General features: G+C 56.4%; 1 protein-coding gene across 2 annotated transcripts in view; it reads left to right on the top strand.

Annotated features, from left to right (window-relative positions):
- Positions 1 to 12,838, top strand: part of MYO1G (myosin IG) — a 65,889-nt gene extending 53,051 nt beyond the window's left edge. For both annotated transcript variants that reach the window (XM_030549784.1, XM_030549783.1), the window contains one exon: positions 11,269 to 12,838. In XM_030549784.1, coding sequence (XP_030405644.1) covers positions 11,269 to 11,425 — 157 coding nt within the window. In that variant the 3' untranslated portion in view covers positions 11,426 to 12,838. The remainder of the gene's footprint in view (positions 1 to 11,268) is intronic.
- The last annotated feature ends 12,574 nt before the right edge of the window (positions 12,839 to 25,412 follow it).

Raw genomic sequence — 25,412 nt, 5'->3', positions numbered from 1 at the left:
ACTGTGCGGGGCGAGCCAGAGGCTCGGGGTGGAGTCAGGCAGGTCTCAGCCCAGGTTGGCATCGCAGAGGGCAGTAGCTTTGCTAGCAACCCAGCAGCGAGGCCAAGGGCTGGGTCACCCAGGGAGCCTGTGCTCCCCTTCCACCTGGTCATGGCATGCTCCCTCCAGGGGTTCGCCCATCACCGGCTGCAGAGGTGGGGGCTGGAGCCAGGAGCCAGCCCCACCGGCAGCACTGGCTGGAAGAGCCCTGAGAAGCCCTGAGCCTGTCTCCTGCCGGGATGCCGCCAGCTGGAAGGCGGGGGCGGGGAGCAGGCAGACAAGGTGTGAGGCACTGGCTGTCTGTTGCAGGGACCGTGTTTCTGTGGCAACTTGGCACGGCGCTATGTCAGCAGAGCCGGGTGCTGCGCCTGCTGCCGCTGCTCCGCTCCTCTGCCATGGGCCCTGGCGTCGGCTCTGGGGTCTGCTCCAGCTCGCACCGATTTGCCGAGAGCTTTCAAGGGCAGCGGGATCAGACCTGGCTCTGACCTGTGATTATATCAGCCTGGAGCTCTGGGAGCAGGGCCCCCCCCGGGATGGGGTGGCGGGGAGCCGTCCCTGAGGCTGAGTGACCAAAGTGTGGTGCTGAGAACCTGGCTTCTTGGTCCCTCTACATCCAGCTCCAGCCAGCGCTGCACCAAGAGGCTGGAAGGGATTCAGAGAAATGGAACAAATGAGCGATAAGGGCCAAACCCATGGTGGGTGTAATTCCAGGGTTCACTGGGGCTGGCGGTGCAGCCTGGCTGCATGACGGCACAGCAGGAGGAGGTGATGCTCATCCCTAAGGAGTGAGAGGAAGTGACTTGATCCAGTGGGGTAAATCCGGGGAACCAGCGGGTGCCACATTCCCACTGAATCAGGCCAGGCCCTGGCAGCCTCGCAATCCTGCATTGCCCTCAGGAGATGGTCAGGGAGGGTGGATGTATCTGTGGTGTTTCCATGTCCACTTTCCCTAGGGTGTTTTGCTGTCTGGTGCAGACGCATCCCAGACAGGCTCTCTGTGCCCATTGCGAGCCCTGCCACCCGGCCAGGCCTTCACCCATCGCTGCTGTGGTCTAGGAGTGCCGCCTGCAATGCCAGGGGCTCCTGGCTGAGTGGTTGCAAGCTGACAGCAGCATGGGCATTGATGCAAAGTGCAGCGATGCTGACTCAGTCTATTCCTGTTCCTGGCCCTGGCCCCGGCCCCGGCCCCAGTCACTGCTGGGTGGCCACTTTTGATTTTCACACTTGTCTGAGTGTCGATAGCCCTGTTGGCAGGAGATGCAGCACCTCGCTTGGAGGAGATTTCTATCACCTCGTCCTGCCTCTAGCGGGCCCAGAACTTCATACCTCCAAGGGAGTTGGTGTCTAACCCCAGCCAGTTAGTGGTTGGTTTACCCTGAAGCAGGAGGGTTAATATCCCTTGTAATCAGTCCCATTGAATTGTGAATGCTATAAACGGCCAGTCCCTGTATGGGTGCTGCTACGTTCTTGGCCTGGAAGATGTCTTGTGGCAAAGAGTTCTGTAGGACAATGGTGGGTATGCAGGATAGCGTCTGGACAGTACAAAGCGCTGTGGTAACAGGATCAGTGACCCCCCCAGAAGGATCCTGTGAGCCACCCTGTTGGCTGGACTGGGACCCCGCTTAAAGCTGCCAAGTAACTTCTGTGGGCTCATTGTGGAAGGCACAGCTCCCGAACTCTGCCAGGCGCGAGAGAGGTGGGCATGGCCTAGAGGGGTCTGCGGTAGGGAGCAGGGGGACCTGCCGGCAATGGCCAGACGTAGGGGCAAAGGGGCTCCTGCCGGGAATGACCAGACATAGGGGCAAAGGGGCTATGTCTGACTCTGGCTGGCCTCCTCGTGTCCAGGAAAGAGGGGCAATGGAGACCAATTGATGCATAGGAGTCTGCCGGGGCATTTTGCAGCTATGCCACCATGTGGCACTGTCTCCTGAGAACCTACCACCGCACTGCCCACCTAAGGGCAGTATGCTGTGATCCCATGGGGAGAATGCGCCCCACCCCAGTGATTCCTTCCCAGAGGCATGGGAGCTGTAAGGTGACCAGCCCATCATGGGCCCCCCTTTGCTGAGGGGTGGTACCTGTAGGCCGGATGCCTGGTCTGCAGCTGGGCCTGGTCCCCTGTGCCTGCAGATTGGTGCCATGAGTGGAGTTCAGGATCGCGGCTCTGGTGCCCATCTCTCTGCTAGATATCGATACCTCGGTGGGGATCAGAGCTCAGAGCTGGTGCCCAGGGCCCACCTCCTCAGTGGGAGGTCAGCACCTGGGGCTTGTCCCATCAGTGGAGACCAGTTTCTCTTCTTTGTCTGGGGCCAGGTCCCCATCCCCTTATCCAAACCATGTCTTCGGCCCGAGGCCCAGCCTGGTCCAGCCCCTGTGCGTCTCTTGGCTCCGACGAGGGGGGTTTGGACACAGCAGCAGGGACCATGCGTCTGTGCAGTCAGCTGGCTGCTGTTTGGCATCCTCGGGGCTGCTGACGCCTGCATGCTGCGCTCTTGGGCACGGATCATGGACGGGCACAGGTCAGGGACAGGCACGTCTGTGCCAGGATGAAGAGAGAATCGCAGCCCCCTGGGTAGAGCGGGCAAGGGTGCGAGGCTCCCTCATCACAGATAATCACTTCTGCAGGGTTGCTTCGCCCCAGATCTGTCTGGCTTTTATTAATATTTTACTGCAATGCAAGTGCTGCTGACGCAGACCGAGCCAGAGAGCTGGTTTATTCCTGGCTGGGCTGTGAGCACGACCCTCCAGCATTTCCAGAGAGCGAGAGGGAAATCGCACTGCCCCAGCACTAGGGGGCAGCCGGCCTGCATCTCCCCTATTCAGGGGCTGATGTGACCCCCAGTGTATGGGCTGTAGCCCCTCTAGGGCTTGTGGCAGGGGGAGTTGGTGGGTCAGGTCTGGCCAGGCCCACTCTCGCCTTGCCCAGAACACCCCCAGTGCCAGTGCACTTCCCCAGGGTCTGATGCCGGCTCTGCGGGGATTGGAGCCAGAGAGCAACCGTGCCCCGGGTGCCAAGTGTTGGTAAGGAATCCATGAGCACAGCCCATACAGAGACAGTCCCCACAGCTGTCCACTCGGCAACACACACACACGCACACACACACGCTAGAGGAGAATCTCCCTCAGCTGCTGCGAGTGGTGAGGTTGTTATCCCCTTTGCGGCCTCTGGGGGGTGACAAACTACCCCCCGTCTCTTGCACACACACACACACTTGAGCAGCCCGGCTGCTGTCGCAGTCACAGATGCCGAGGGGCACAAGAGGGGGCAAACCCCAGCTTGGTCATCCCTCGGCCAGCGAGCTAGCAGAGGGCAGTCAGTCTAAGCAGCAGGCAATGGCTTGTTGGGGGCAGGGGGTGTCTTTGAACAGCTGCTGAAGGGGGACGTTGGGTGTATGGGGTAGGTCTAAGACAGACACCAGGCCGGGTGGGTGCTGCCTCCCCCGCTGTGCTGAGGGGCGACAGAGGGACAGCAAGGGGGTGCTCTGGGCTCAGTGAGGAGGCAGAGCTCCGAGGCCGGAACTGAGTCGAGGATGGGTGTGGGTGCAGGACGACGGGCATGGACGCAGGGTGTCTGGGAGCCTGTGTAGCTGTGTGTGGATGCCTGTGCCTGGGGGCGGAGTGCCCTGCCGTGGCCACGGGGGAGAGCCGGGGCCGGATGTGCCTGTGTGCGGCTGGAGGCTGATGCATCCAGCTCTAGATGTGTTGGTGGCTGAGAGTGGGGCTGGCCCGAATGGTTCTCCGTGGGTTCTTGTACTGCTCCCCTCGCTGTGTGGTCCGGGTTCATGGCTGACGTGCCTTCGTGTTCCTCCTCCTCCCCCTAGGCCCTGGAGGCAGCTCCCTGGCTGAGCGCAACCCTGGGTGCAGCCGGATCCCTGAAGCCGCAGCTCGCCCCAGGGAGGCTGCTGGGAGCTGCCTCTCCTCGCTCTGCCGCTTGGGCTATAAATAGTGCTGCCCAGCTGCCCTCTCCCCGCAGTGCCGAAGAAACGGCCCCTTTGTTTTCCAGCCAGCTCCCCCCGTGCCAGTGAGTAGCCATGTGAGCCGCCCGGGGTGATGGCCTGCGTGGCACCAGCTCATGACTTCCTGCCCTGCTCCCTGGAGGGGCTGCCAGGCCAGGGAGGGGGGGCAGGAAGCCGTACCACTCCTAAGATGGGATGGGGAGGAATGCGGCACTAACAACGCAGGGAGATTTTGGGGTGGTGCCCGATATCCAGGAGACACCTGTTATGGGGTGGGGGGCTGGCACTGCCCTAGAGGAAGGCCAGGGGGCATCCCGCAGGGGCCAGTGTTGATTAGCCCTTTCCTGCCCCCGCCGAGCTGATGCCACCGTGGGCCATTCCCCGGGGCTGTGCGCCGGCGCTCTGGTTCTCGGATCAAAGGCGTGGGGCAGGAGCCCTTCCCCCACAGTTCCTAGCCCCTCGTCAGGTCCCAGCCAGCCGGAAGGGGCCTTGGCACAGCTGTTGGTTCCTGGGCTCGGTTCCCGCTCTGAAAGGACACACGCGACCTGCGGGTCATGCTGGGGTCGAGGGTCGTTCTCCAGGTGGCAGCACGTGGGCTCACAAAAGCGACAGCTGTTGGGCCGGCTTGCACGGCGGGTTGGGGGTGCGGGGGAGGTGAGGCCTGGCCCCAGGGAACGTGCTCAGAGACTGATGAGTGAATCAAAGCCCGAGAACAACCACCCCCTCCCCACCAGCTCCTCACTAGGTGGTCAGAACGGTCCCTTCTCGGCCCCACGTGGAGAGCGAGGGCTCGTGGTCCGCTTGGCAAAATAACCGGAGCCTTTTGGGTTTAGCTTCTGTTGCCTTGGCTGCCCCACCTAAACAAGGCCTCGGCTATCCTCCCGGGTGCTTTATCTGGCCCCGAGTGCCTCACACGGTTTGAAGGGGCCCGTGTATACTGCAATCCCGGGGTGTGATCACACCAGAGCTAGCCAGCACGAGGAACTAGCACTGAGTAACTGCCTGGTGCTCCAGGCAGGCTCGTACAGCCCATGCCGAAGCCACACTGCTGAAACCTCGCAGCTCCGCTCCCTGCACGAGCTAGCCGGGCCTGGCTACATGAGCTGCCATCATTCCCTGCCAGCCCCTGGAGGCTCACGGGCCCACCTTGAGTCTGGTCAGAGCTCCCTGCAGCAGCTCCCCGGGCGAGGGGGAGTCAAAGCAGCCGCCTGGCTGGCTGGCCCATTGCTGCAGCTGGGGTTGCAAAACGCGAGGGTGCTCGTGGCTAGTTTGTACTGTCAGCGGGTGCGTGCGGAGCTCTCTGGCAGTGCTGGACACAGACACTCTCACTCACCCATGGGACGTGCTCTAGGACTGCTGGGCCTCCGTCCGCTCCCTGGTGGTTGGCGCTGCTCCACCAGCTCACGAAAGACACACTCGCCCCGTGTGCTTTGGGGAGAGCTGGCCTCCACGGACTCAGCTTGGTGTGGGCCACCCCTGGTTCTCGAAGGCAAGCCCAGGGCCTAGCTGTGCGTGGGGTGGAAGGGCTGCTGGAGGGAGCTCATGGGGGGTGGGTCTAAGAGGTCAGGCTCCAGCCCGATCCCGGCCGTCTACACTGCTAGTGTTAGTCCCAGGAGCCTGAGTCAATAGGGCTGTGCTCGAAGACTCGATGCCGCGGGTTTTTCTTTGCAATGGAGATGTACCCACCCGCCCCGCCATGCCCTGGTCCCACCTGTGCCAACCTCCGTGCCTGCCTAGCCTGTACTGCACCATGTCCTCCCTTCCCCCAGTTCCCTGCCCCCCATTCCACATCCCTCCTGTGTGTCCCGGTCCCCTCGCCATGTCCCTCCGTGTCCTGGCAGTCCGCTGCCTCCTCTCCATGATCCCCTGTCCTGCTTCCCTCCGCCAGAGTCCGCTGGGAGCTGTATGGCGCTGAGACGGTAACATGCTCAATGTACCAGGTCTTCCTTGTGCTGGGGTGGAGAGGCCAGGCTCACGTGCCTCCTCTCATCCCCCCCTCTCTAATGAGGGGTGGGGACGTTTGCTGGGGCTGATGTATTTGTCATGCCAGCCTCAGCAAACACACTAAAGGGCATTTCTTTGCAGCCAGGCCAATAAAACTGGCCAGCCCAGGCCAGCTTCCTGCTCCAACGCGTTTTTCTCAAAACATCCCTGAGAAATTCTACCGTTACACTAGCAGCAGCATGTGAGAGGTCGGGGGTTCTGATTCTTCCAGCAGAAATGAAGGGTGGCATTCCCAGTGGATCTCCTCGTGCCAGGCTGGGTTGTCCGTCAATACGGACTGGCCGCACTGCACTGTGACGGCTCTATCCATGGTAGAGGCTGTGACGATGTGGTTCTGGCGGGACCCAACTGAGAGTGCCAATTCAGGACCAAGTGTTCAAACAGGGCAGTCACAGTTCAAGGCTGGGGTTTTTCCACCTCTAGGGCAAACCAAACCAGCCAGACAAAAATGACTTTGGTTTCACCCCACTGGCTAACCACACATCACACAAACAATTTCCTTAGACACTCCAGTCTCCCAGTATCACCATCAGTCCCACTCGTCCTGGGGATGAATGGTTATGAAAACCAACACCCCAATAAAAGAAAAAGGTTCTCTTGATCCCAAAGGACCAAGCCCCAGACCCAGGTCAATATACACATCAGATCTTACCCACAAATCACGCTGTTGCCAATCCTTTAGAATCTAAAATCTAAAGGTTTATTCATAAAGGGAAAAAGGTAGAGGTGAGAGCTAGAATTGGTTTAATGGAATCAATTACATACAGTGATGGCAAAGTTCTTAGTTCAGGCTGGTAGCAGTGATGGAGTAAACTGCAGGTTCAAATCAAGTCTCTGGAGAACATCCCCCGCTGGGAAGGGGCATCAGTCCCTTGTGTAGAGCTTCAGCTTGTAGCAAAGTCCCTCAAGAGGTAAGAAGCAGGATTGAAGACCAGATGGAGATGAGGCATCAGCCTTATATAGGCTCTTCCAGGTGTAAGAACACTTCTTTGTTCTTACTGTGGAAAATTACAGCAAAATGGAGTCTGCAGTCACATGTGCCAGTTCCTGCACACCCTGCTGAGTTACAAGGCATATCTGCCTCCTCTCAGTGGGTCAATTGTGTAGCTGATGGTCCTTAATGGGCCATCAAGCAGGCTAGGCAGAGCTAACACCAACTCGTCTGGGGTGTCACCCAGCACTACAGCACCAATTTGAAATACAGACAGTATACAGCCAATACTTATAACTTCAACTACAAAATGATACAGACATACAGACAGCATAATAATAACCAGCAACCCATAACCTGGTCTTAGACACCTTATATGACTCCCTTTACATAGTATTTGGTGCCACTGCAGGACCTTGGTTGCAAACCATGTTCTATATGGTCCCAGTTTATATCAATAATGTCACACTGCACTGTGACAGCCCTATCCATGGTAGAGGCACAGCAACAGAGCTGTGAAAGGCTGTAAATAGCTTGATTTTTGCAGTAATTATTGGGACATCAGACACAGATAACGTTGTTGTCATGGTATAATTCCCCACTCTGAACCTTAGCGTCCAAAAGATGGGGTACCAGCATGAATTCCTCTAAGCTCAATTACCAGCTTAGAACCTGTAGCGCTGCCACCAACCAGGAATTCCAGTGCCTGGTACACTCTGGTCCCCGCAAAACCTTGCCTGTGGACCCCCAAGACCCAGACCCTCTGGATCTTAACACAAGGAAAGAAAACCCTTTCCCTCACCGTTGCCCCTCCCTGGGTTACCCTGTCAGATCACTGTGATTCAAACTCCTTGAATCTTGAAAAAGAGAGGAAAATTCACCTTCCCCATTCCTTCTCTCTTCTCCTCCCAGACTCTCCCTGAGAGAGAAAGTAATCCTAACACAGAGAGAAAATAACCTTTCTCTCCCCCTTCCCTCCTTTCTCCCCACCAGTTCCCTGGTGGATTCAGACCCCGTCCCCTGGGATCTCACCAGAATAAAAAAACAATCAGGTTCTTAAACAAGAAAAGCTTTTAATTAAAGAGGGGAAAACAGTAAAAATTATCTTTGTAAATTTAAGATGGAATATGTTACAGGGTCTTTCAGCTATAGACACTGGGAATACCCTCCCAGCCTAAGTATACAAGTACAAATTAAAATCCTTCCAGCAAAATACACATTTGAACTCCTCCCAGCCAAATACACATTTGCAAATAAAGAAAACAAACATAAGCCTGACTTGCTTTATCTACCTAGTACTTACTATTCTGAGTACATAAGAGCCTGTATCGGAGAGATTGGAGAGAAACCTGGTTGCACATCTGATCCCTCTGAGACCCCAGAGTGAACAACAACCAAACACTAACAGCACACACACAAAAACTTCCCTCCCTCAAGATTTGAAAGTATCCTGTCCCCTGATTGGTCCTCTGGCCAGGTGACAGCCAGGAGCACTGATCTTGTTAAGCCTTTACAGGCAAAAGAGACATGAAGTACTTCTGTTCTATTAACCCTTAACTATCTGTTTATTACAGTCGTAATCTGTTTCCTCTGGGGATTTTGGAATCATAAGATCTTTGTACATTAGATCCAGGCTTGGGAGGGTTCGATTTTTTTCAGTGGGTGTTGATTTCACCGTAAAACACACGACCCGACGTCCAAAATCTTTCCATCAGTAATAACAGGCAAAGTAAGAAAAATCTGCTTGAGAACTGAGTAGGGTTTGATTTACGGGTATTTACTTGGTGTATTTTGGCATGCGATGTTGACAGGTTGTGTTTTAATGGTTGTAGAGCTTTAACTTTTTGAATCTCAGCACCTCCAGTCATTAACTAATTATTGTCTAGACCGGGGTCAGCAACCTTTCAGAGGTGCTGTGCTGAGTCTTCATTTAATCACTCTAATGTAAGGTTTCACGTGCCAGTAGTACATGTTAACGTTTTTAGAAGGTCTCTTTCTATAAGTCTATAATATATAACTAAACTATTGTTGTATGTAAAGTAAATAAGGTTTTTAAAATGTTTAAGAAGCTTCATTTAAAATTAAATTAAAATGCAGAGCCCCCAAATGCTTAAAATCAAACATCAATATTATCCTTTTAAATTATAAAAAATCAAATTCTGCCGAGCCTAATTCTAACCCTATCAACAGGCTCATTGGCAGGATTTCAGCCAGGCTTGGAATAATATTGTCTATTGAAGGTCTTTGCTTTCCCAAGGGGGTTTCCACTGGGGGAAAGGTCTGTCCCCTTCCCTACCTGCGTGTTGTCTCATGCGTTACCTCTCGGCTCTCCTGTATCTCTGTCAGCTATCATTTGTCCTTTGCTGGATTGTAGCCACGCAGCCATCTCCTTGCTTATTGCAGATTACAAAGCATAGGGCCTCATCCTGAGCTGGTATAAGTCCACTACTGAAATTGACGGAGCTACACCCGTTTATACCAGCTGTGGACCAGGACCCCAAAATTCTGAGCTGGATTTTGAGCACTGGGAAGTTTCAGGGAGCTCAGGGGCAGGATTTTGGTTAGAAGGGGTCACTTTCAACAGAACCTGAACTGCCCCCATGTGTGCGTCTCGCCCTTTAATGCCACTGACGCAGATTCCAACTGCCACAAAGGGAGATAGGTTCAAAGCGCTGACCTGTGTCCTTGGAGTGACTTGCTGCGGAGGGAGGAGGAGGTGTGTGTTCTGGGACCCCATCCAATTCCCTAGGCACAGCCCTAGGGACTGATGTTTGACAGGTGAGAACTGCAGACACCAGTTCTTCCCCACCGCGCTTCTAAGAGCAGGAGCAACAGAGAGACCTGGGTTCGTTTCCCAGCTCTCTCCCCACCATCCCCCAGCTTGGGGTGGAGGGATAGCTCAGTGGTTGGAGCACTGGCCTGCTAAACCCAGGGTTGTGAGCTCAATCCTTGAGGTGGCCATTTAGGGCAAATCTGTCTGGGGATGCAGGGGGTTGGACTAGATACCTCCTGAAGTCCCTTCCAGCCCTGATATTCTATGACTCTCTGGGCCCATCAGCCTAGATCCTCCAGCGCAGGGATGCCCAACCTGAGAAGGAGCCAGCATTTATCAATGTTCATTGCCAAAGAGCCACAGTAATACATCAGCTGCCTCCTGCCCACTGGCAGCCCCATCTCCCGATCAGCTGTTTTGTGGCTTGGGGGAGAGTGAGGGCACAGCAGGCTCAGGGGAGGAGGGGACAGAGCCAGGGGCTGAGCAGTGAGCATCCCCCAGCACACTGGAAAGTTGGCGCCTGGTAGCTCCAGCCCTGGAGTCGGTGCCTATACAAGGAGCCTCTGGAGCCACAGGTTGGCCACCCCTGCTCAAGTGAAATCAATGGCAGTTAGGAGGCCTGTGCTTCTCCAGGGCAGATGGGAGCTGGTGGCACAAGGTTAGGCATCAAGACTCTTGAATTCTGCACTCAGCTGGGCCCAGACTTGCTGTGTGACCTTGGGCAAAGCCTGACGGACCTTCCCCAGCTCTCCCTGCTATTGTGAGAGAGGTCCAAGCATTGGACTGGGAGCCAGCAGAGCCTGTCACTAGCACTGCATCACTGAACCCTTCCATGCCTCAGTTTCCCTTGCAAGCACATGCGAGGTAAGCCAAGGCAGGAAGTGCCTTATGGCCTGTCTCCACGGCGCAGCAAAGCCGAGCCTGTTCATGTGAATGAGGTACCTTTCCGAGGGGCTACGCAGGGCAGTCAGCCTGCACATCAGAGCACTTCAGAGCCCGCTGAAGCACCTTGCCAGTGCCGTGTGGACAAGCCCTGAGAATGACTCAGGATTCACTAGCGGTGCCGACCGGCGGGAACGCAGTTAACCATGGCAGGCTATAAATGGGAGCGGGACAATTAGCTCCCCAGTTAACACACACCATGTGAAGCTCACACATCCCGGTTGTGTCAGTCTGGCAGGTGCCACATGCTGCAGGCTGGGGTGTCAAACAGATGGGCTGCTGGCTTCGCTCCCTGCTAAAATAACAGCGGCACAGGCCTAAGCCCGCCCTGCCCTGGCAAACAGCAGCATGGCAGCCATGGCCTGGCCGAAGCTGGATTTTAGGTGCAGCCCCTCAAAGGTATTTAGGCTCCTAACTCCCATTGGAATCAGCAGAGCTGAGCCTTAGCCACGGCTGTCACCGCGCTCGTGCACAGTTTTGACACCAGTGCAGTGCGACTGGCACGAGTGTCCTCGCACGCACACACACCCTTGTGCTCCTGGGCACAAGAATCACCCCTGCCAACCTGTGAGCCTTGCTGCGGGTGCTGAGCCCTGCTGACCCACTCTCTCTCCCCCCTCCAGGACGAAGCGCGAGCTGCAGGTGCGCGTGTCGGACTGTATCCAGCTGAGCCTGCGCGGGAGGAAGAGGCTGGTTGCCGTGGAGATGCGCCACGAGCTGGCCTTCCCCGACTTCGGCAAGAGCCGGGACGGCTTTGTGCTTTACTGTCCCAGGAGATGAGCCAGGGCCGCCCGGCGGGTCCCAGCTGGACAGCAGGGGGAGGGTCTGCTTGGCTGTGAACCCAGACCTGCCTTTCTGGGGAGGAGCTGGGACGCAGGACGCCGGGCCCTGCTCAGCATCGGGCCCTCCCTTCCTTTGGTTTTTCACTAGGGTTTTGTAATCTTTTATTAAGTGAGTTCCACCATCATTGTGGCCAGAGCCAGACGGAGCCTGGAGTCCACCAGCCCCAGACCTCCCCACCCTGCCTGCGGGCCCCGCTTCACACACACCACTGGGGTGGGAAGGGCGACGGCCTGCAGGGCCCAGGCAGCTCGAACCCCGCGGCCATGGGACATCCCCAAATATGCACGAACCGCCGTCAGGCTCGTACCAGACACACACCCTGGAACGAGGGACACGCAGGCACAGAGCCCGCAGCGGCTCCAGGAGCAGCTTTGCAAGGAGCACCCCAGAGACATGCCCCGAGTCACCGTCCAGACTGCAGCAGAAGGACTTCCTGAAGCTCTGGGAAGGGAGCACGGGCAGCCTCAAGGTGGGGAGAGACAGTCACCCAGGCCGGACCCTCCCCCCAGGAAAGCCCCTCTCTGCATCACCCAGGCAGCCCTTGTCTCCCAGTTCCAGCCTGTAGCGCTGCTGGGGTTGAATTCATCCGTAACCGCTCCACTGAAGCTGCCACCATGGGCGGCCAATCAGCACCCACAGCAGCGATGTTCACAGGGGTGATGTCTGGGGGGATGGGGCCGAGCCCCCCACTGCTGCTAGAGGCTCTCCCCTTGCATCGCATGGACCAAGTCCCAGGGCTCCTCTCATCGGTGGTCCTCTGGGCTGCTGGCTTGGGGATCCTGCCCTCACCCTCTCTCCTCCGTGGAGTCCCCTGGCTCTGTGGCCCCCTGGTTCCCAGATCACCAACTTCTCCTTTAGCAGCTCTTCTGCCCTCTCTGTTGGTGGCTGCCCCAGCTCTCTCCTCTTCACTGACTCCTGTGCCGAAGTGGGAATGCTCTTAATGTTTTCTCTGAATACTGTGTGGGTGCCTCAGTTTCCCCTATGCCTTTCTTAGGTACCTAGGTGTGGGGATCAGGGTTTGTGATTGTTGCAGAGCCCAAGAGGGCCCCTGTGATACTGTCTGGACAGAGAATGACCAGCACTCTGTCTCCTGGCAACTAATGGCCTCTACAAAGGTGCCAACTGAAGATGCTGGAGAACAGAGAGATCCGGTGACCTCCTGGCCTGGGAAAGGGACAAAGGCAGAGCAGGGGCTGGAGAGTATCAGTTTGGAGCTGGCTGGGAAAATGGAGGGGAGGCCAGGAGGTCTGTCTGGCCTCCCCTGGCCCCCTAAGATGGACCTCTTGTCTGTACCTGCAAGACCTGTCTTGGACTGTGTTCCTGTCGTCTAAATAAACCTGTTTTACTGGCTGGCTGAGAGTCATAGTGAATTGCAGGAAGCCGGGGGTGCAGGACCTGGTCTCCCCACCACTCCATGACACCCCCCACCCGCAATCTTTCACCACCCACCTGCATCCACTTCCCCAAGGTTTCCCCATCCAGACCCTGTGCTGAGTTCATTGTCTTCCCACCCAGTCCTCCTCTCACGGTTGCCCCAGCCTGCCCTTCTCAGAATTCCTCGCTCCCTGGCCTCCTCTCCTCCAGCTCTTCCTAGTCCTGTCCTTCCTCTCCAAATCCTTCCAATCTGCCCTCCCCCTCTCCATCCCAACCACTGCTCCTCGGTCACCTCCTATCTCCACTGCCACGAGCTGCTCCTCTCCCCACATCACACCCATCCTGTCCATCCAGCATGCAGGAGCCAAGATCCTCCCCTTCCTCCCGCATTGGCCACCTCCCCCCGTCCCCCACTCCTACTCCCATTCATTCTGCTTCTTTTTACCCTCTCCTTTCACTGCTCCCATCAGCCCCTTCTCCCACCCCTGGCTTCACACCTTCAGCCACTCTCAGAGCAGCCATCAGCCCTGCATGCACCAAACACCTCCTTCCACTCCCTCCTTGTCTTGGGGATAAAACAGAATGGCCCTTCCTGAATCAGAGAGGGGACTTTTATAGCCCAGTCCCCTTCCCAGCATGCATTGCTGCCAGGCCTACAGTTCCTATCAGTTTGGGAAACTACACCTCCCAGAATTCTCTTGTTCTGGGCTGGGTCCTTTGCCTCCCTTAAAGGGCCAGCAACACATTTTAACCCCCACTTTTCCCATGAGGGTCCTCTGCTGATCTCCTGATGGCTGCACCCCCTTCCTCTCCCTCCCCTGCGCACCCCTTCTCATGTTTGAAAGTTTGCCCCAAGGATTGTATTTGACTGGGTAGGATTGTAAATGCCTCTGAGCACTGACCTTTCTTACAGCCCCAGGCATGCTCTAGAAATAATAAGGCCAGTACAGATAATGGGCCCCACAGGCCTCCAGAGGCTCTTCGTAGTAAGGAAATGCCAGTGATGCTGCACAACTTGTGAATAAAAAGAGCTGTGTTTTCCTGGGTGCGGCCGGTGTGAGCTTTCCTGGATCGGTGCCACGCTCGAGGATCCTAGTGGAAACCACTCGGGCTGGTTATTGATTGATTTCCACAAAAATAGGGAGCCATCCATAGGCACCCTCTGGTCCTGGTCAGACCCCACGGCCCATGCCCTGGTGTCATAGGAAGGGGATGGCAGAGCCAGAAGGACCCCTGGGGCCGTTGCAATGAGCAGCATCTGGCTCGGGGGGCTGAATGATCTATCATGTGAACTGATACCTGCTGAAGGTCACACTTCTGCCTGCTTTGAGCTTTCTAATAGCACAAAACCAAGCACCCCTGCCCCGCCCCCAGCCTCGTGCTGATGCGCTTTTGGGGAGCGGCCCCTTGTAGCTGCAGAATGCTCGGGGAGAGGGGCACCTGGTTTCCGAGGCCCAGGGAGGATGGTTCTAACAGAGCTCCCCGTCCGTTTCAGGTGGGCTGTGCCTGAGATGGCGTGATTGTTACTATTTCTTGCTGTAGTTCCAGGCCAGGCTGTGGGGTCCCGGGTTGAGATGGGTGCCAGCTGAGCAGCAGCACCCAGGGGAGCCCTGCAGTCTTCTCCCCTTGCACTGTGACCCCAGCAGCTCTCAGCCCCCCTGGGATCACTTTGGAGGTTGCACAGCCATTGGGTCATGGCGTCCAGCAAGACCGCAGGAGATCTGAGTGTCTAAACGGCTACAGCCAGGCTGTGTCTGCAGTGCAGGAAGGAGGTAGGGAGGTAGGTGTGTGTGTGTGTGTCAGCCCCACGGCCAGCTGAGAGCAGCAGGGACCCTACCCTCCGGAAGCCCAGTGGCCTAATGGTGACCTGTCATCGCACGGAGCCACAGCCCGGAGCACAACAGCTGCCAAAGCCAGAGGAGCCCCTGGAACGTGCCGGGGGTCGCGGTGGGCTGAAGGGAAAGCTGGGGCTCGCGCGGCTGGCTGTGGCATAGTGCGCTCTCAGAGATCGCTACAACGGCGGCAGTCAGATGACGGACTCCAGCCTCCCTTCACCTTCGCCCATCCCTGTTGCAGAGCAGAGCGATTGGCCTCAGGACTCCGGGGCTCCATTCCCAGCTCCCTGTGTTTATGTCCTTGGGCAAGTCGCAGGTCCCTCCCCTAGCAAAGGAGGAACACTAACAGCTCCGCCCCCAGGTCAAGGCGAGGGGCGTGACCGTTGGCGATGTGCTTTGAGATCCCTCTGTGGCGGGGGCTGTGTCCCTGCAAAGTGCTTCTGTTCCCCTCCGCTGGTGCATTCCCTGGCCAGGGCTTTGGAGCAGTCGCGCAGGGGCAGGGCCGGGTCCTGAAGAATCCATCCCAGGGGGTGAATTTTTCACCCCAGCTACAAGGGCTCCCAAGCTGAGATTCTGGGCCCTGATTCTGCACTTGGGGCTGGACTGCCTGGCACGTTCTGCCGCTGCAGAATAAGGGAAACGCTGAGCCTTGCCAAGGAGTTGGGGCCATATTTAGCGGGTAATTCCTGGCCCAGCCTTGGACACAGAAGTCCCCCTCAGGCAGGGCCCCATCTCCTGGAGCAGTTTGTGGCTGGCGTCGCACCACTAGCAAAGCAAGAGGCCAGAGGTCTGGCTGTTCCGTGGTCAGCCGGCTTGCGAGGAATGTCCTTCACCAGCCACTGGGCACCGGCTGCTGCGTGAGCTCCAGTGGGGAACACGCAGGGCTTCCCGGCCAGCGGGGCCTGATGGGTTGGAAAGGCAATGGAGATCCTGGCTGGAGAAGCCTGGCAGCACCTGCGCTGAAGAGGCTGCTGATGGGTGTCAGCGTGGCCATGGTGGAAATGGATAGCTCTGGTTTAGCACTGCTAGCCACCCCCTCCCCAAAGCTGTGCAAATCCTGCTCCTACCAAGAGGCTAAGAAACATTCCCTCTAGGCAGGCAGCTCAAAGCCGAGCCAGCAGCGTCCAACCAGGGCTGCCGTGATGGGGCCGTAGCCTACATGAAAGGCGCTGGGCCTAGCCGGCTTCCAGTGGCCACTCCAGAACCCCAGTTGGCAGCACTGTGCCCACAAGACTGGCACCCCAGTTTGAAAGGGGGGTTTTCTAAGCATCGCGCACTCGCCCATGGCTAGCGATTGGCCATGAGGCTCCCACATGTGGATGCCGGGCATGAAGCGCTGTGGGTCTATCCACCCTGCAGTCGGAGCTGTGACCACAGCACGGCAGGACGTACCCGCTGGAGCACGGCTAACAAGAGCCTGTGCAGATAGCCCGGCTCTGTGGTGCTGCGGCTTCACTGAGAATTTTAGCTGCGCGGGCTGGGTAAAGTGAGCGCTGGTCTGCAAAGCCATGTGACAATCACACCTCGGCTAGCCGTGGAGCCCCCCCCACATGACGGATGCAGACCTGGCCGCAGTTTAGAGGCCTGAGTCGGAAGCAGCGAGAGATTTCATAGATGTATATTTTTAAAAATCAGCCATTGGCTCTGCCTGATCCCCGCTCTGCTAAACGTCTGTGGGGCTCTGCTGCCAGGGGCTGTGCTGTGAAGGGCAGGCAGGAGAGGCAGGTGCAGACCTTCAGCCTCGAAGGCATGTTCAAAAAATGCCTCTGCATGTAAAACACAGACCAACTCACCACAGCTGGGTCTGCGTCACAGAGCCAGCCGTGACCTTGAGCTGTCGCTGTACAGTCGTGCCCTGGCTCTGTTTCACTGTGCCTTGCTCTCTGATGCCCAGGTAGATGGCCCAGCGGCAGCTGGTGAGACTGACATGGAAATTGGACCTGGCCACTTTAAGTCGAAGCTATTGGGCCCAAAATAGTTATTTTTTTTTCTTCCTTAAAGAGAGGTGTTGGTTTCCTTACAAAGAGTTATGGATTTGTGATTGTTATTGGCTGCAGGGAAGGGAGAAGGTTTAAACCCTGCCCTGTAGTGCAGGAGACCCAGATACGGACTGGGTGTCATGGACCAGGGGATGGGTGGTCAGGCCTAGTGGTCAGAGCTGTGACCAGAACAGCGCCGAAGCTCAGAGCTAGAGTCAGAGCCACAGGGCAAAGCCAGAGTCAGGAACCAAGCAGGGGATGAGGCTGGGATCGAGGCAGCGCAGGAATGGTCACAGCAGTGGGCCTAAGTGTGGGGCAGCCGCCGGCCTAGTGCCGTGTCTGGGCTCCAGGGCAGGCCTGGGGCCACCTCTGAGCTACGTGGGTGACTGAGTCACCGAGGGCATACGGCTGAGGCCGTGACATCAGACTCAGGGAAAGGCCGGGCTCGAGTCATGCCGGAACGCTGCGGGGAGCCAGAACAGTGTGCTGCCACTTCTGCGGGTCCGGGGCTGGGCGTCTCCTTTCCCTCCACAGCTGCACCGTGTCTTCCAAGCAGCCAGGGGCTGGGCAGAGGCAGGGGGCTCGGCGGTGGGTCAGCACAGCAGGAGCCAGGGACACTGCAGCTGGGACCGGCGGGGAGGTCGGCGCTGGGTCTGTGCAGTGGGAGCCGGGGACACTGCAGCTGGGACCGGGCGGGAAGGTCGACGCAGTGGGAGCCGGGGACACTGCAGCTGGGACCGGCGGGGAGGTCAGCGCTGGGTCGGCGCAGTGGGAGCCAGAGATACTGCAGCTGGGACCGGCGGGGAGGTCGGCGCTGGGTCGGTGCAGTGGGAGCCGGGGACACTGCAGGTGGGACCGGCGGGGAGATCGGCGCTGGGTCAGTACAGTGGGAGCCGGAGATACTGCAGGTGGGACCGGCGGGGAGGTCGGCGCTGGGTTGGTGCAGTGGGAGCCGGGGACACTGCAGCTGGGACCGGCGGGGAGGTCGGCGCTGGGTCGGTGCAGTGGGAGCCGGGGACACTGCAGCTGGGACTGGGTGGGGAGGTTCGGTACAGTGGGAGCCGGGGACACTGCAGCTGGGACCGGCCAAGGAGGTTGACACTGGGTCAGTACAGTGGGAGCCGGGGACACTGCAGATGGAGCCAGTCAATGTCGGGAGTGGGCAGCAGGACTGCCCGGGCAGCAGAGCCCCCCATGGGCAGCAGGAATTGGGCACAGTTAAGGAGGAGGTGGGGACGAGATGGGTCTGTAGTGAGTCACCCCCTGATCCCCTGGGCCTCCCCCAGCAGCCCTCTACCCCACCTTCCCCCCAGGTCCCCCTGCTCCCCTCTAATCTCTCCCGGGGCCTCCCTCTGCCTGGTTCTTCGGAGGTGCCAGTTTTGTGGAGGTGAGGCGGACGCCACGGTTACCAAGGAGCTGTGGGCTGGGAGGTGCGTTTAGGCCTAATCCTCAAAGGCATTTAGGCACTGTGACTAAGGGGGACTGGTCTTAATGTTTTCTCTGAATACTGTGTTGGTGCCTCAGTGTCCCCTATGCAGTTCTTCAGTATCTAGGTGGTGGAATAAGGGTGTGTGATTGCTGCAGAGGAAGGGGCCAGTGCACCTAAATGCCTGGCCCTCTGTCTCCTAGCAACTGATTGCCTGGGCCCCTCCCCTGCAAAGGTGCCAGCTGAAGGTGTTGGAGACTCATAGACTCATAGACTCTAGGACTGGAAGGGACCTCGAGAGATCATCAAGTCCAGTCCCCTGCCCTCATGGCAGAACCAAATACAGTCTAGACCATCCCTGATAGACATTTATCTAACCTACTCTTAAATATCTCCAGAGATGGAGATTCCACAACTTCCCTAGGCAATTTATTCCAGTGTTTAACTACCCTGACAGTTAGGAACTTTTTCCTAATGTCCAACCTAAATCTCCCTTGCTGCAGTTTAAGCCCATTGCTTCTTGTTCTATCATTGGAGGCTAAGGTGAACAAGTTTTCTCCCTCCTCCTGATGAGACCCTTTTAGATACCTGAAAACTGCTATCATGTCCCCTCTCAGTCTTCTCTTTTCAAACTAAACAAACCCAATTCCTTCAGCCTTCCTTCATAGGTCATGTTCTCCAGACCTTTAATCATTCTTGTTGCTCTTCTCTGGACCCTGTCCAGTTTCTCCACATCTTTCTTGAAATGCGGTGCCCAGAACTGGACACAATACTCCAGTTGAGGCCTAACCAGCGCAGAGTAAAGCGGAAGAATGACTTCTCGTGTCTTGTTTACAACACACCTGTTAATGCATCCCAGAATCACATTTGCTTTTTTTGCAACAGTATCACACTGTTGACTCATATTAAGCTTGTGGTCCACTATGACCCTAGATCTCTTTCTGCCATACTCCTTCCTAGACAGTCTCTTCCCATTCTGTATGTGTGAAACTGATTGTTCCTTCCTAAGTGGAGCACTTTGCATTTATCTTTATTGAACTTCATCCTATTTACCTCAGACCATTTCTCCAATTTGTCCAGATCATTTTGAATTTTGACCCTGTCCTCCAAAGCAGTTGCAATCCCTCCCAGTTTGGTATCGTCTGCAAACTTAATAAGTGTACTTTCTATGCCAACATCTAAGTCGTTGATGAAGATGTTGAACAGAGCCGGTCCCAAAACAGACCCCTGCGGAACCCCACTTGTTATACCTTTCCAGCAGGATTGGGAGCCATTAATAACTACTCTCTGAGTACGGTTATCCAGCCAGTTATGCACCCACCTTATAGTAGCCCCATCTAAATTGTACTTTCCTAGTTTATCTATAAGAATATCATACGAGACTGTATCAAATGCCTTACTAAAGTCTAGGTATATCACATCCACCGCTTCTCCCTTATCCACAAGGCTCGTTATCCTATCAAAGAATGCTATCAGATTAGTTTGACATGATTTGTTCTTTACAAATCCATGCTGGCTATTCCCTATCACCTTACCACCTTCCAAGTGTTTGCAGATGATTTCTTTAATTACTTGCTCCATTATCTTCCCTGGCACAGAAGTTAAACTAACTGTTCTGTAGTTTCCTGGGTTGTTTTTATTTCCCTTTTTATAGATGGGCACTAGATTTGCCTTTTTCCAGTCTTCTGGAATCTCCCCCGTCTCCCATGATTTCCCAAAGATAATAGCTAGAGGCTCAGATACCTCCTCTATTAACTCCTTGAGTATTCTAGGATGCATTTCATCAGGCCCTGGTGACTTGCAGGCATCTAACTTTTCTAAGTGCTTTTTTACTTGCTCTTTCCTTATTTTCTCTTCTAAACCTACCCCCTTCCCATAAGCATTCACTATACTAGACATTCCTTCAGACTTCTCAGTGAAGACCGAAACAAAGAGGTCATTAAGCATCTCTGCCATTTCCAAGTCTCGCGTTACTGTTTCCCCCTCCTCACTGAGCAGTGGGCCTACCCTGTCCTTGGTCTTCCTCTTGCTTCTAATGTATTGATAAAAAGTCTTCTTGTTTCCCTTTATTGCCATAGCTAGTTTGAGGTCAGGTGGCCTCCTAGCCCGGGAAAGGAGCTGAGCAGAGGAGGAGGGGCTGGAGGGGATTTTGGAGTCTGGAGCTGGCTGGGGACAAGGAGTGAAGTGCAGACGTGGGGGTCTGGCTCACTGCCCCCCAGAACGGACCCGATTCGCTGTACCTACAAGCTCTGTTTTGGACCGTGTTTCTGTCATCGAATAAACCTCTGTTTTACTGGCTGGCTGAGAGTCACGTCTGACTGCGAAGTGGGGGTGCAGGACCCTCTGGCTTCCCCAGGACCCTGCCTGGGTGGACTTGCTGTGGGAAGCGCACGGAGGGGCAAATGCTGAATGCTCCAAGGTCAGACCCAGGAGGTGAAGCTGTGTGAGCTTCTTGCCCTGAAGACAGTCTGCTCCGGGGGAGAGGAGGCTCCCCAAAGTCCTGCCTGGTTTTGTGGGGAGCACTGCCAAAGCATCGCCCGGGGACTCTGTGACAGGCGCCTGTCCCCCTTGGAGTCTCTGGGTCAGCAGAACGCCTGCCACCAGGTGCCGTGCACAGAGAGGGCAGGCAGGCCCTGGGCCGGGAGCCAAGCTCTTAGCAGTTGCTTTTGCAGCACCTTGTTGTCACATCCAGCAGCCCTCACCAGCCGGCTGGTCCCTGCTGACAAAGGCGAGGCTGCTACCCAGTGGGCCTAACACCCGGGGCCTCGCCTCAGGGAAAGCACAGTGCAGACCACGAGGTGAACTTGCCATGGTCACCCCAGGCAGGGGGAGGGCATCCTCCTCACCCAGCTACCAGCAGTGAATACACGGCCAGGGAGAGCTGTCGGGCCTGCTGCTGTCCTGGCCCGTCCGTTCCTCAGCTCGCTCTCTGGTTCGCTCCCTCTTTCCTGTCTCTCCGTGTGGCTTCTGCGTTTCCTCCCTGCTGCAGCTCCCAACTCCCACATCTGCATGGTCTGTGCCCATTCCCTCCTCTGAATTGATTAGCCATTGACTAGTTACTGTGGCCCCTGGATTGACCCTCCTGTGAGGTTACTGGGGTGCTGAGGAGCTCACATAGGGTGACCAGATGTCCTGTTTTTATAGGGACAGTCCCGTTTTTTGGAACTTTCACCTATATAGGCGCCTATTACCCCCCCAGCACCATCCCGATTTTTCACAGTTGCTTTCTGGTCACCCCAAGCTCACATGTCCGAGTCCCTGTTCAGAGCTGGCTGCGGGTTCAGGCAGCCATCACTGCCTCCAGTTACTGTGACCCCTGGGTTACTTTACAGACAGACGCTGGAAATGTCCCTTTTTTCAAATGAAACCTCAGCCTGTGGCAAGCTGGATGCGCCTCGCAGGCCACATTAAGATATGAAATGAGTCAGCTCTGCCCGTGGGCCCCCTGTTTGAAACCCCTCAGCTAGGGCATAAGCCAGCCACACACTGATGGCAGATAGAAAGGAAATTTCCCCTATGGGCAGGTTGTTCCTGCACTGGCCGTAGCAGAGCTGCTTGCACCTTCTTCTGGACTAGACGGACGGCTGAGCTGATCTGATGTGGCAACCAGAAGAACATAAGAACGGCCCTACTGGATCAGACCAAGGGTCCATCTAGCCCAGTGTCCTGTCTGCCAACAGTGGCCAATGCCAGGTGCCCCGGAGGGAATGAACAGACCAGATCATCAAGTGATCCATCCTTGTCGCTCATTCCCAGCTTCTGGCAAACAGGCTAGGGACACCATCCCTGCCCAGCCTGGCTAATAGCCATTGATGGACCCATCCTCCATGAACTTATCTAGCTCTTTTTTGAACCCTGTTATGGTCTTAGCTTCACAACATCCTCTGGCAAGGAGTTCCACAGGTTGATTCTGCGCTGTGTGAAGAAACACTTCCTTTTGTTTTAAACCAGCAATGAAACTGACCAGAAACTGAAATTGACCAACTTTGATTCACTGAGCTCAAGCACCACAGAGAACAAACGCCTTAAATAGCGAAGTGTTCTAATGGATTCGATTCTAATTGCTGCCCTTTTAAGAGACCGGGGTGACGCTAGCAGCACGGAGAAGGATCTATTGGCAACTGTGGTTATCTGGACAATGCCCCAGTGATGAGAACGACCTTCCTCAGCTTATTCTTCCAAAGAGCGAACCGGTGCGTGGCTGTGATGCTTGCTATTTTTACAGGGATGGCTTCCGAGAGTTCTCCCTTTAAAACCCGCACAGTGGCATCATTCAGCAGTGGGAGGCGACAGGTGGCAGTGGGAGGCGAACCTGACAAACACGTCAACAGATGATGAGAAGACGAGCGGGATCAGTTAACAGCCCCGAGTCAAACGAGGACAGTCTCAGAGACAAGCTGCAGCAGGAGAGATGGGTTCAAATCTTGGGAAAGCTTCATAGGGTAAAATCTTCCTGAAGGCCAGGGGAGCTCTTGGAAATCACATATTGTGGTCGGTTTGACCCTGAGCATGTGTCAGAAGCTGGGAATGAGCGACAGGGGATGGATCATTTGATGATTCCCTGTTCTGTTCATTCCCTCTGGGGCACCTGGCACTGGCCGCTGTTGGCAGACCGGACACTGGGCTAGATGGACCTTTGGCCTGACCCTGTATGGCAGTTATGTCACGAGTACAGCCCTGCAGCTGCACCTGCTCATTCCGGCACAGGAGCGGCTCCAAGCCCCAGCACGCCAAGCCGCAGGGGGCGCTCTGCCGGTCACCAAGAGGGCGGCAGGCAGGCTGCCTTCTGCGGCTTCCCTGCGGAGGGTCCACTGGTCCCATGGCTTAGGATCTCTGGGAGGTCCGAAGCCGCGGGACCAGCGGACCGTCCTCAGGCAAGCCGCCGAAGGCAGCCTGCCTGCCTTGCTTGGGGCGGCAAAATCCCTAGAGCCACCCCTGGTCCGGCAGATGGCTTTACGAGCCAGCGAGGCTGCCTGAGCACTGAGGAAGCCAGGAAGCCAGTTCTTAAGCCCAGGAGCAGCAGTAGCTTGCTGGGGACCAGGTCATGAGGCCTAGCGATCAGAGGCCGAGTGCCAGAGTCAAGGGGCGGGACAGAGTCGGAGCCAGGAGTCACGGCAGGCAGGAACAGGGCTGGTTCTGGGCCAGTAGCAAGGCCGGGACAGGCCTCGAACAAGGCTGGGGCAGGACAGGGGCTAGACTGGATCTGTGGAGGAGCAGAGCAAAGCAGGAGCAGGGCTTGGAGAGAAAGGAGCCCAGGGAAGCAGAGACTCTGCAGGCGTGTGCATGGCGCAGCCAGCGAGGTGGGGCTGGGGTTGGGCTTAAGAACCAGACCGCTGGCTTCCTCAGCAGGTCGGACAGGGTGGTGCCATCAGGCCACCTCGCTGATTTGTTCACTGGTTGGGGTCCTGAGCAGGTGCAGCTGTGGGACCTTCTTCCTGACAGCATGTGAGCAAGAACCAGCCAGCCGAGCCCTGAGCGAGCAAATGAGGGAGGGAAACCATCATGCAAATCATTAACTGTAATAAGCTACCCCTGGCACCACGGAGTTGCTTTTGCAGAAGAGATTTAAGGGTTTGCTGAGATTCCCACCTGTCAGGATGGTTCCGGGATATAACCTGAACTGTGCCACACGGGGAAGGATCAGATCTCAGCTAGACTAGCTTGTCCTTCCATCCCAAAGGATCTGGCCCTCTGTGTGCTTTTGTCCGTCCCATGGGAGGATGCTGAGGTCCCGGCCTGGGCAGCATTTAGACACTCAGCTATCGTGCAGTCTTGCTGGATGCCATGACCCCATGGCTGTGCAACCCGCAAAGTGATCCCAGCACTTGGGGGCAAGCAGCAGTAAACGAATCCCAGTCCATCCAGGGAGGCTGCTTATAGGGACAGTCCTGATTTTTGGGTCTTTTTCTTATATAGGCTCCTATGACCCCCAACCCCATCCCAATTTTTCACATTTGCTGTCCGGTCACCCTACCCCCCTACACACACTCCTGGCAGTGGGAGGCTGGTGCTCAATAGAGGAAGAAGACATTCAGAAAATCAAGGCAAGCCAGGAATGTATTCAGCATGTCTTGGGATCACTGGGCTGTAATCATCAAGCCAGCAGGACCCCCAGGCGGTCGGCGTCTGCTCCAGGGAAGAGGTAAGCGGGGCACCCTTGTGGCTAAGGCACATGGGTAGGAGGCTGAAGAGCCGGGCGCTCGTCCTGGCCATGCCAGGGGCAAAACACTTAGCCAAGAGTTTCAAGCCTTAGGGTCCCTGCATAGGCACCTAAAGGAGTGGCCTGATTTCAGAAATGCTGCCCTCCCCCGCCCCCCATTCACACTGACTCCACTGTCGTACCCATCCTGAAATGGGGAGCTCAGTTCCCAGCTTGAGACACCAAACATCTGCCATTTCCTAACCTTAGCACACACACCCCCGCCCCCCGAAACATTTGAGCGCTTTGCTCTGAGCTCTCTGGTTCCGTTTCCCCACGGGTGGGATTCGTCACAGCACATAAAGGCTTCTGGGCGTAGCAGTGTGTGTGTGAGACGAAAGGTTTCACCCTCGGGCAGTTGTGCCCCCAAACCCTCGTGAGCTGACCGGGGCCATGTGTTTGCCTCCTTCTAGTGGCGGCATAGCCTGCCCCTCCTCCCACGGGACGCAAGAGGTCTGGGGTCCGGGCTCTTTCCCAGCCGCTGTAGCCTATAGGGACTTTGGTCCATGCACTGGATGAGATCTGCTGACCCCAAGTGCCTGTGAAGATCGTAAGCAACGCAGGGCCTGGATGTGCTGGGAGGGACCGGGGCTGGAGCTTTGGGTTTGGGGGCTGGAGAGTGGCCTGGGAGCATGGAGAAAAAGCAATCAGTCTGTGCCTATCTGACGTGAGAATGAGTCCCCTGCTCCCCAGGGTCAGTTCCTCCAGGATGTTCTCCCAGCTCAAATGGGATCACACCAAACGTTGTCTGTTCTCTGGCCTGTGCCTTCCACAGCCTGCTTCAGGGACCTGGCGTCACAGTGCTATTCCTGGCCCGTTGCATGAGTCAGGGTTTAAAATCTACTTTGCTTTTGAGTCGGGGGAGGAATGCTGCAGGGACGAGGCGGACATGGCACCAAAGTTTGAAGAAGGATGTGTTTTTCAGTCTCAAAGCTCAACACACATTTATTCAAAGTTTTCTGAACAAATTCCCACGAGACGTCTATCTGCGGTACTTACGTGGTCCCCACTGCCATGGGATCTGAGCCTCACACCACTCCTGGGAGGCAGGGCAGTGCTGTTATCCCCATTGTACAGGTGGGAAACTGAGACACAGCGAGTCTAAGGGACT

Source organism: Gopherus evgoodei, chromosome 2 (assembly GCF_007399415.2).
Source record: "Gopherus evgoodei ecotype Sinaloan lineage chromosome 2, rGopEvg1_v1.p, whole genome shotgun sequence".
Lineage (NCBI taxonomy): Eukaryota > Metazoa > Chordata > Testudines > Testudinidae > Gopherus > Gopherus evgoodei.
The sequence above is the reverse complement of the archived record's forward strand: the minus strand, read 5'-3'. Positions and strand labels throughout refer to the sequence as shown.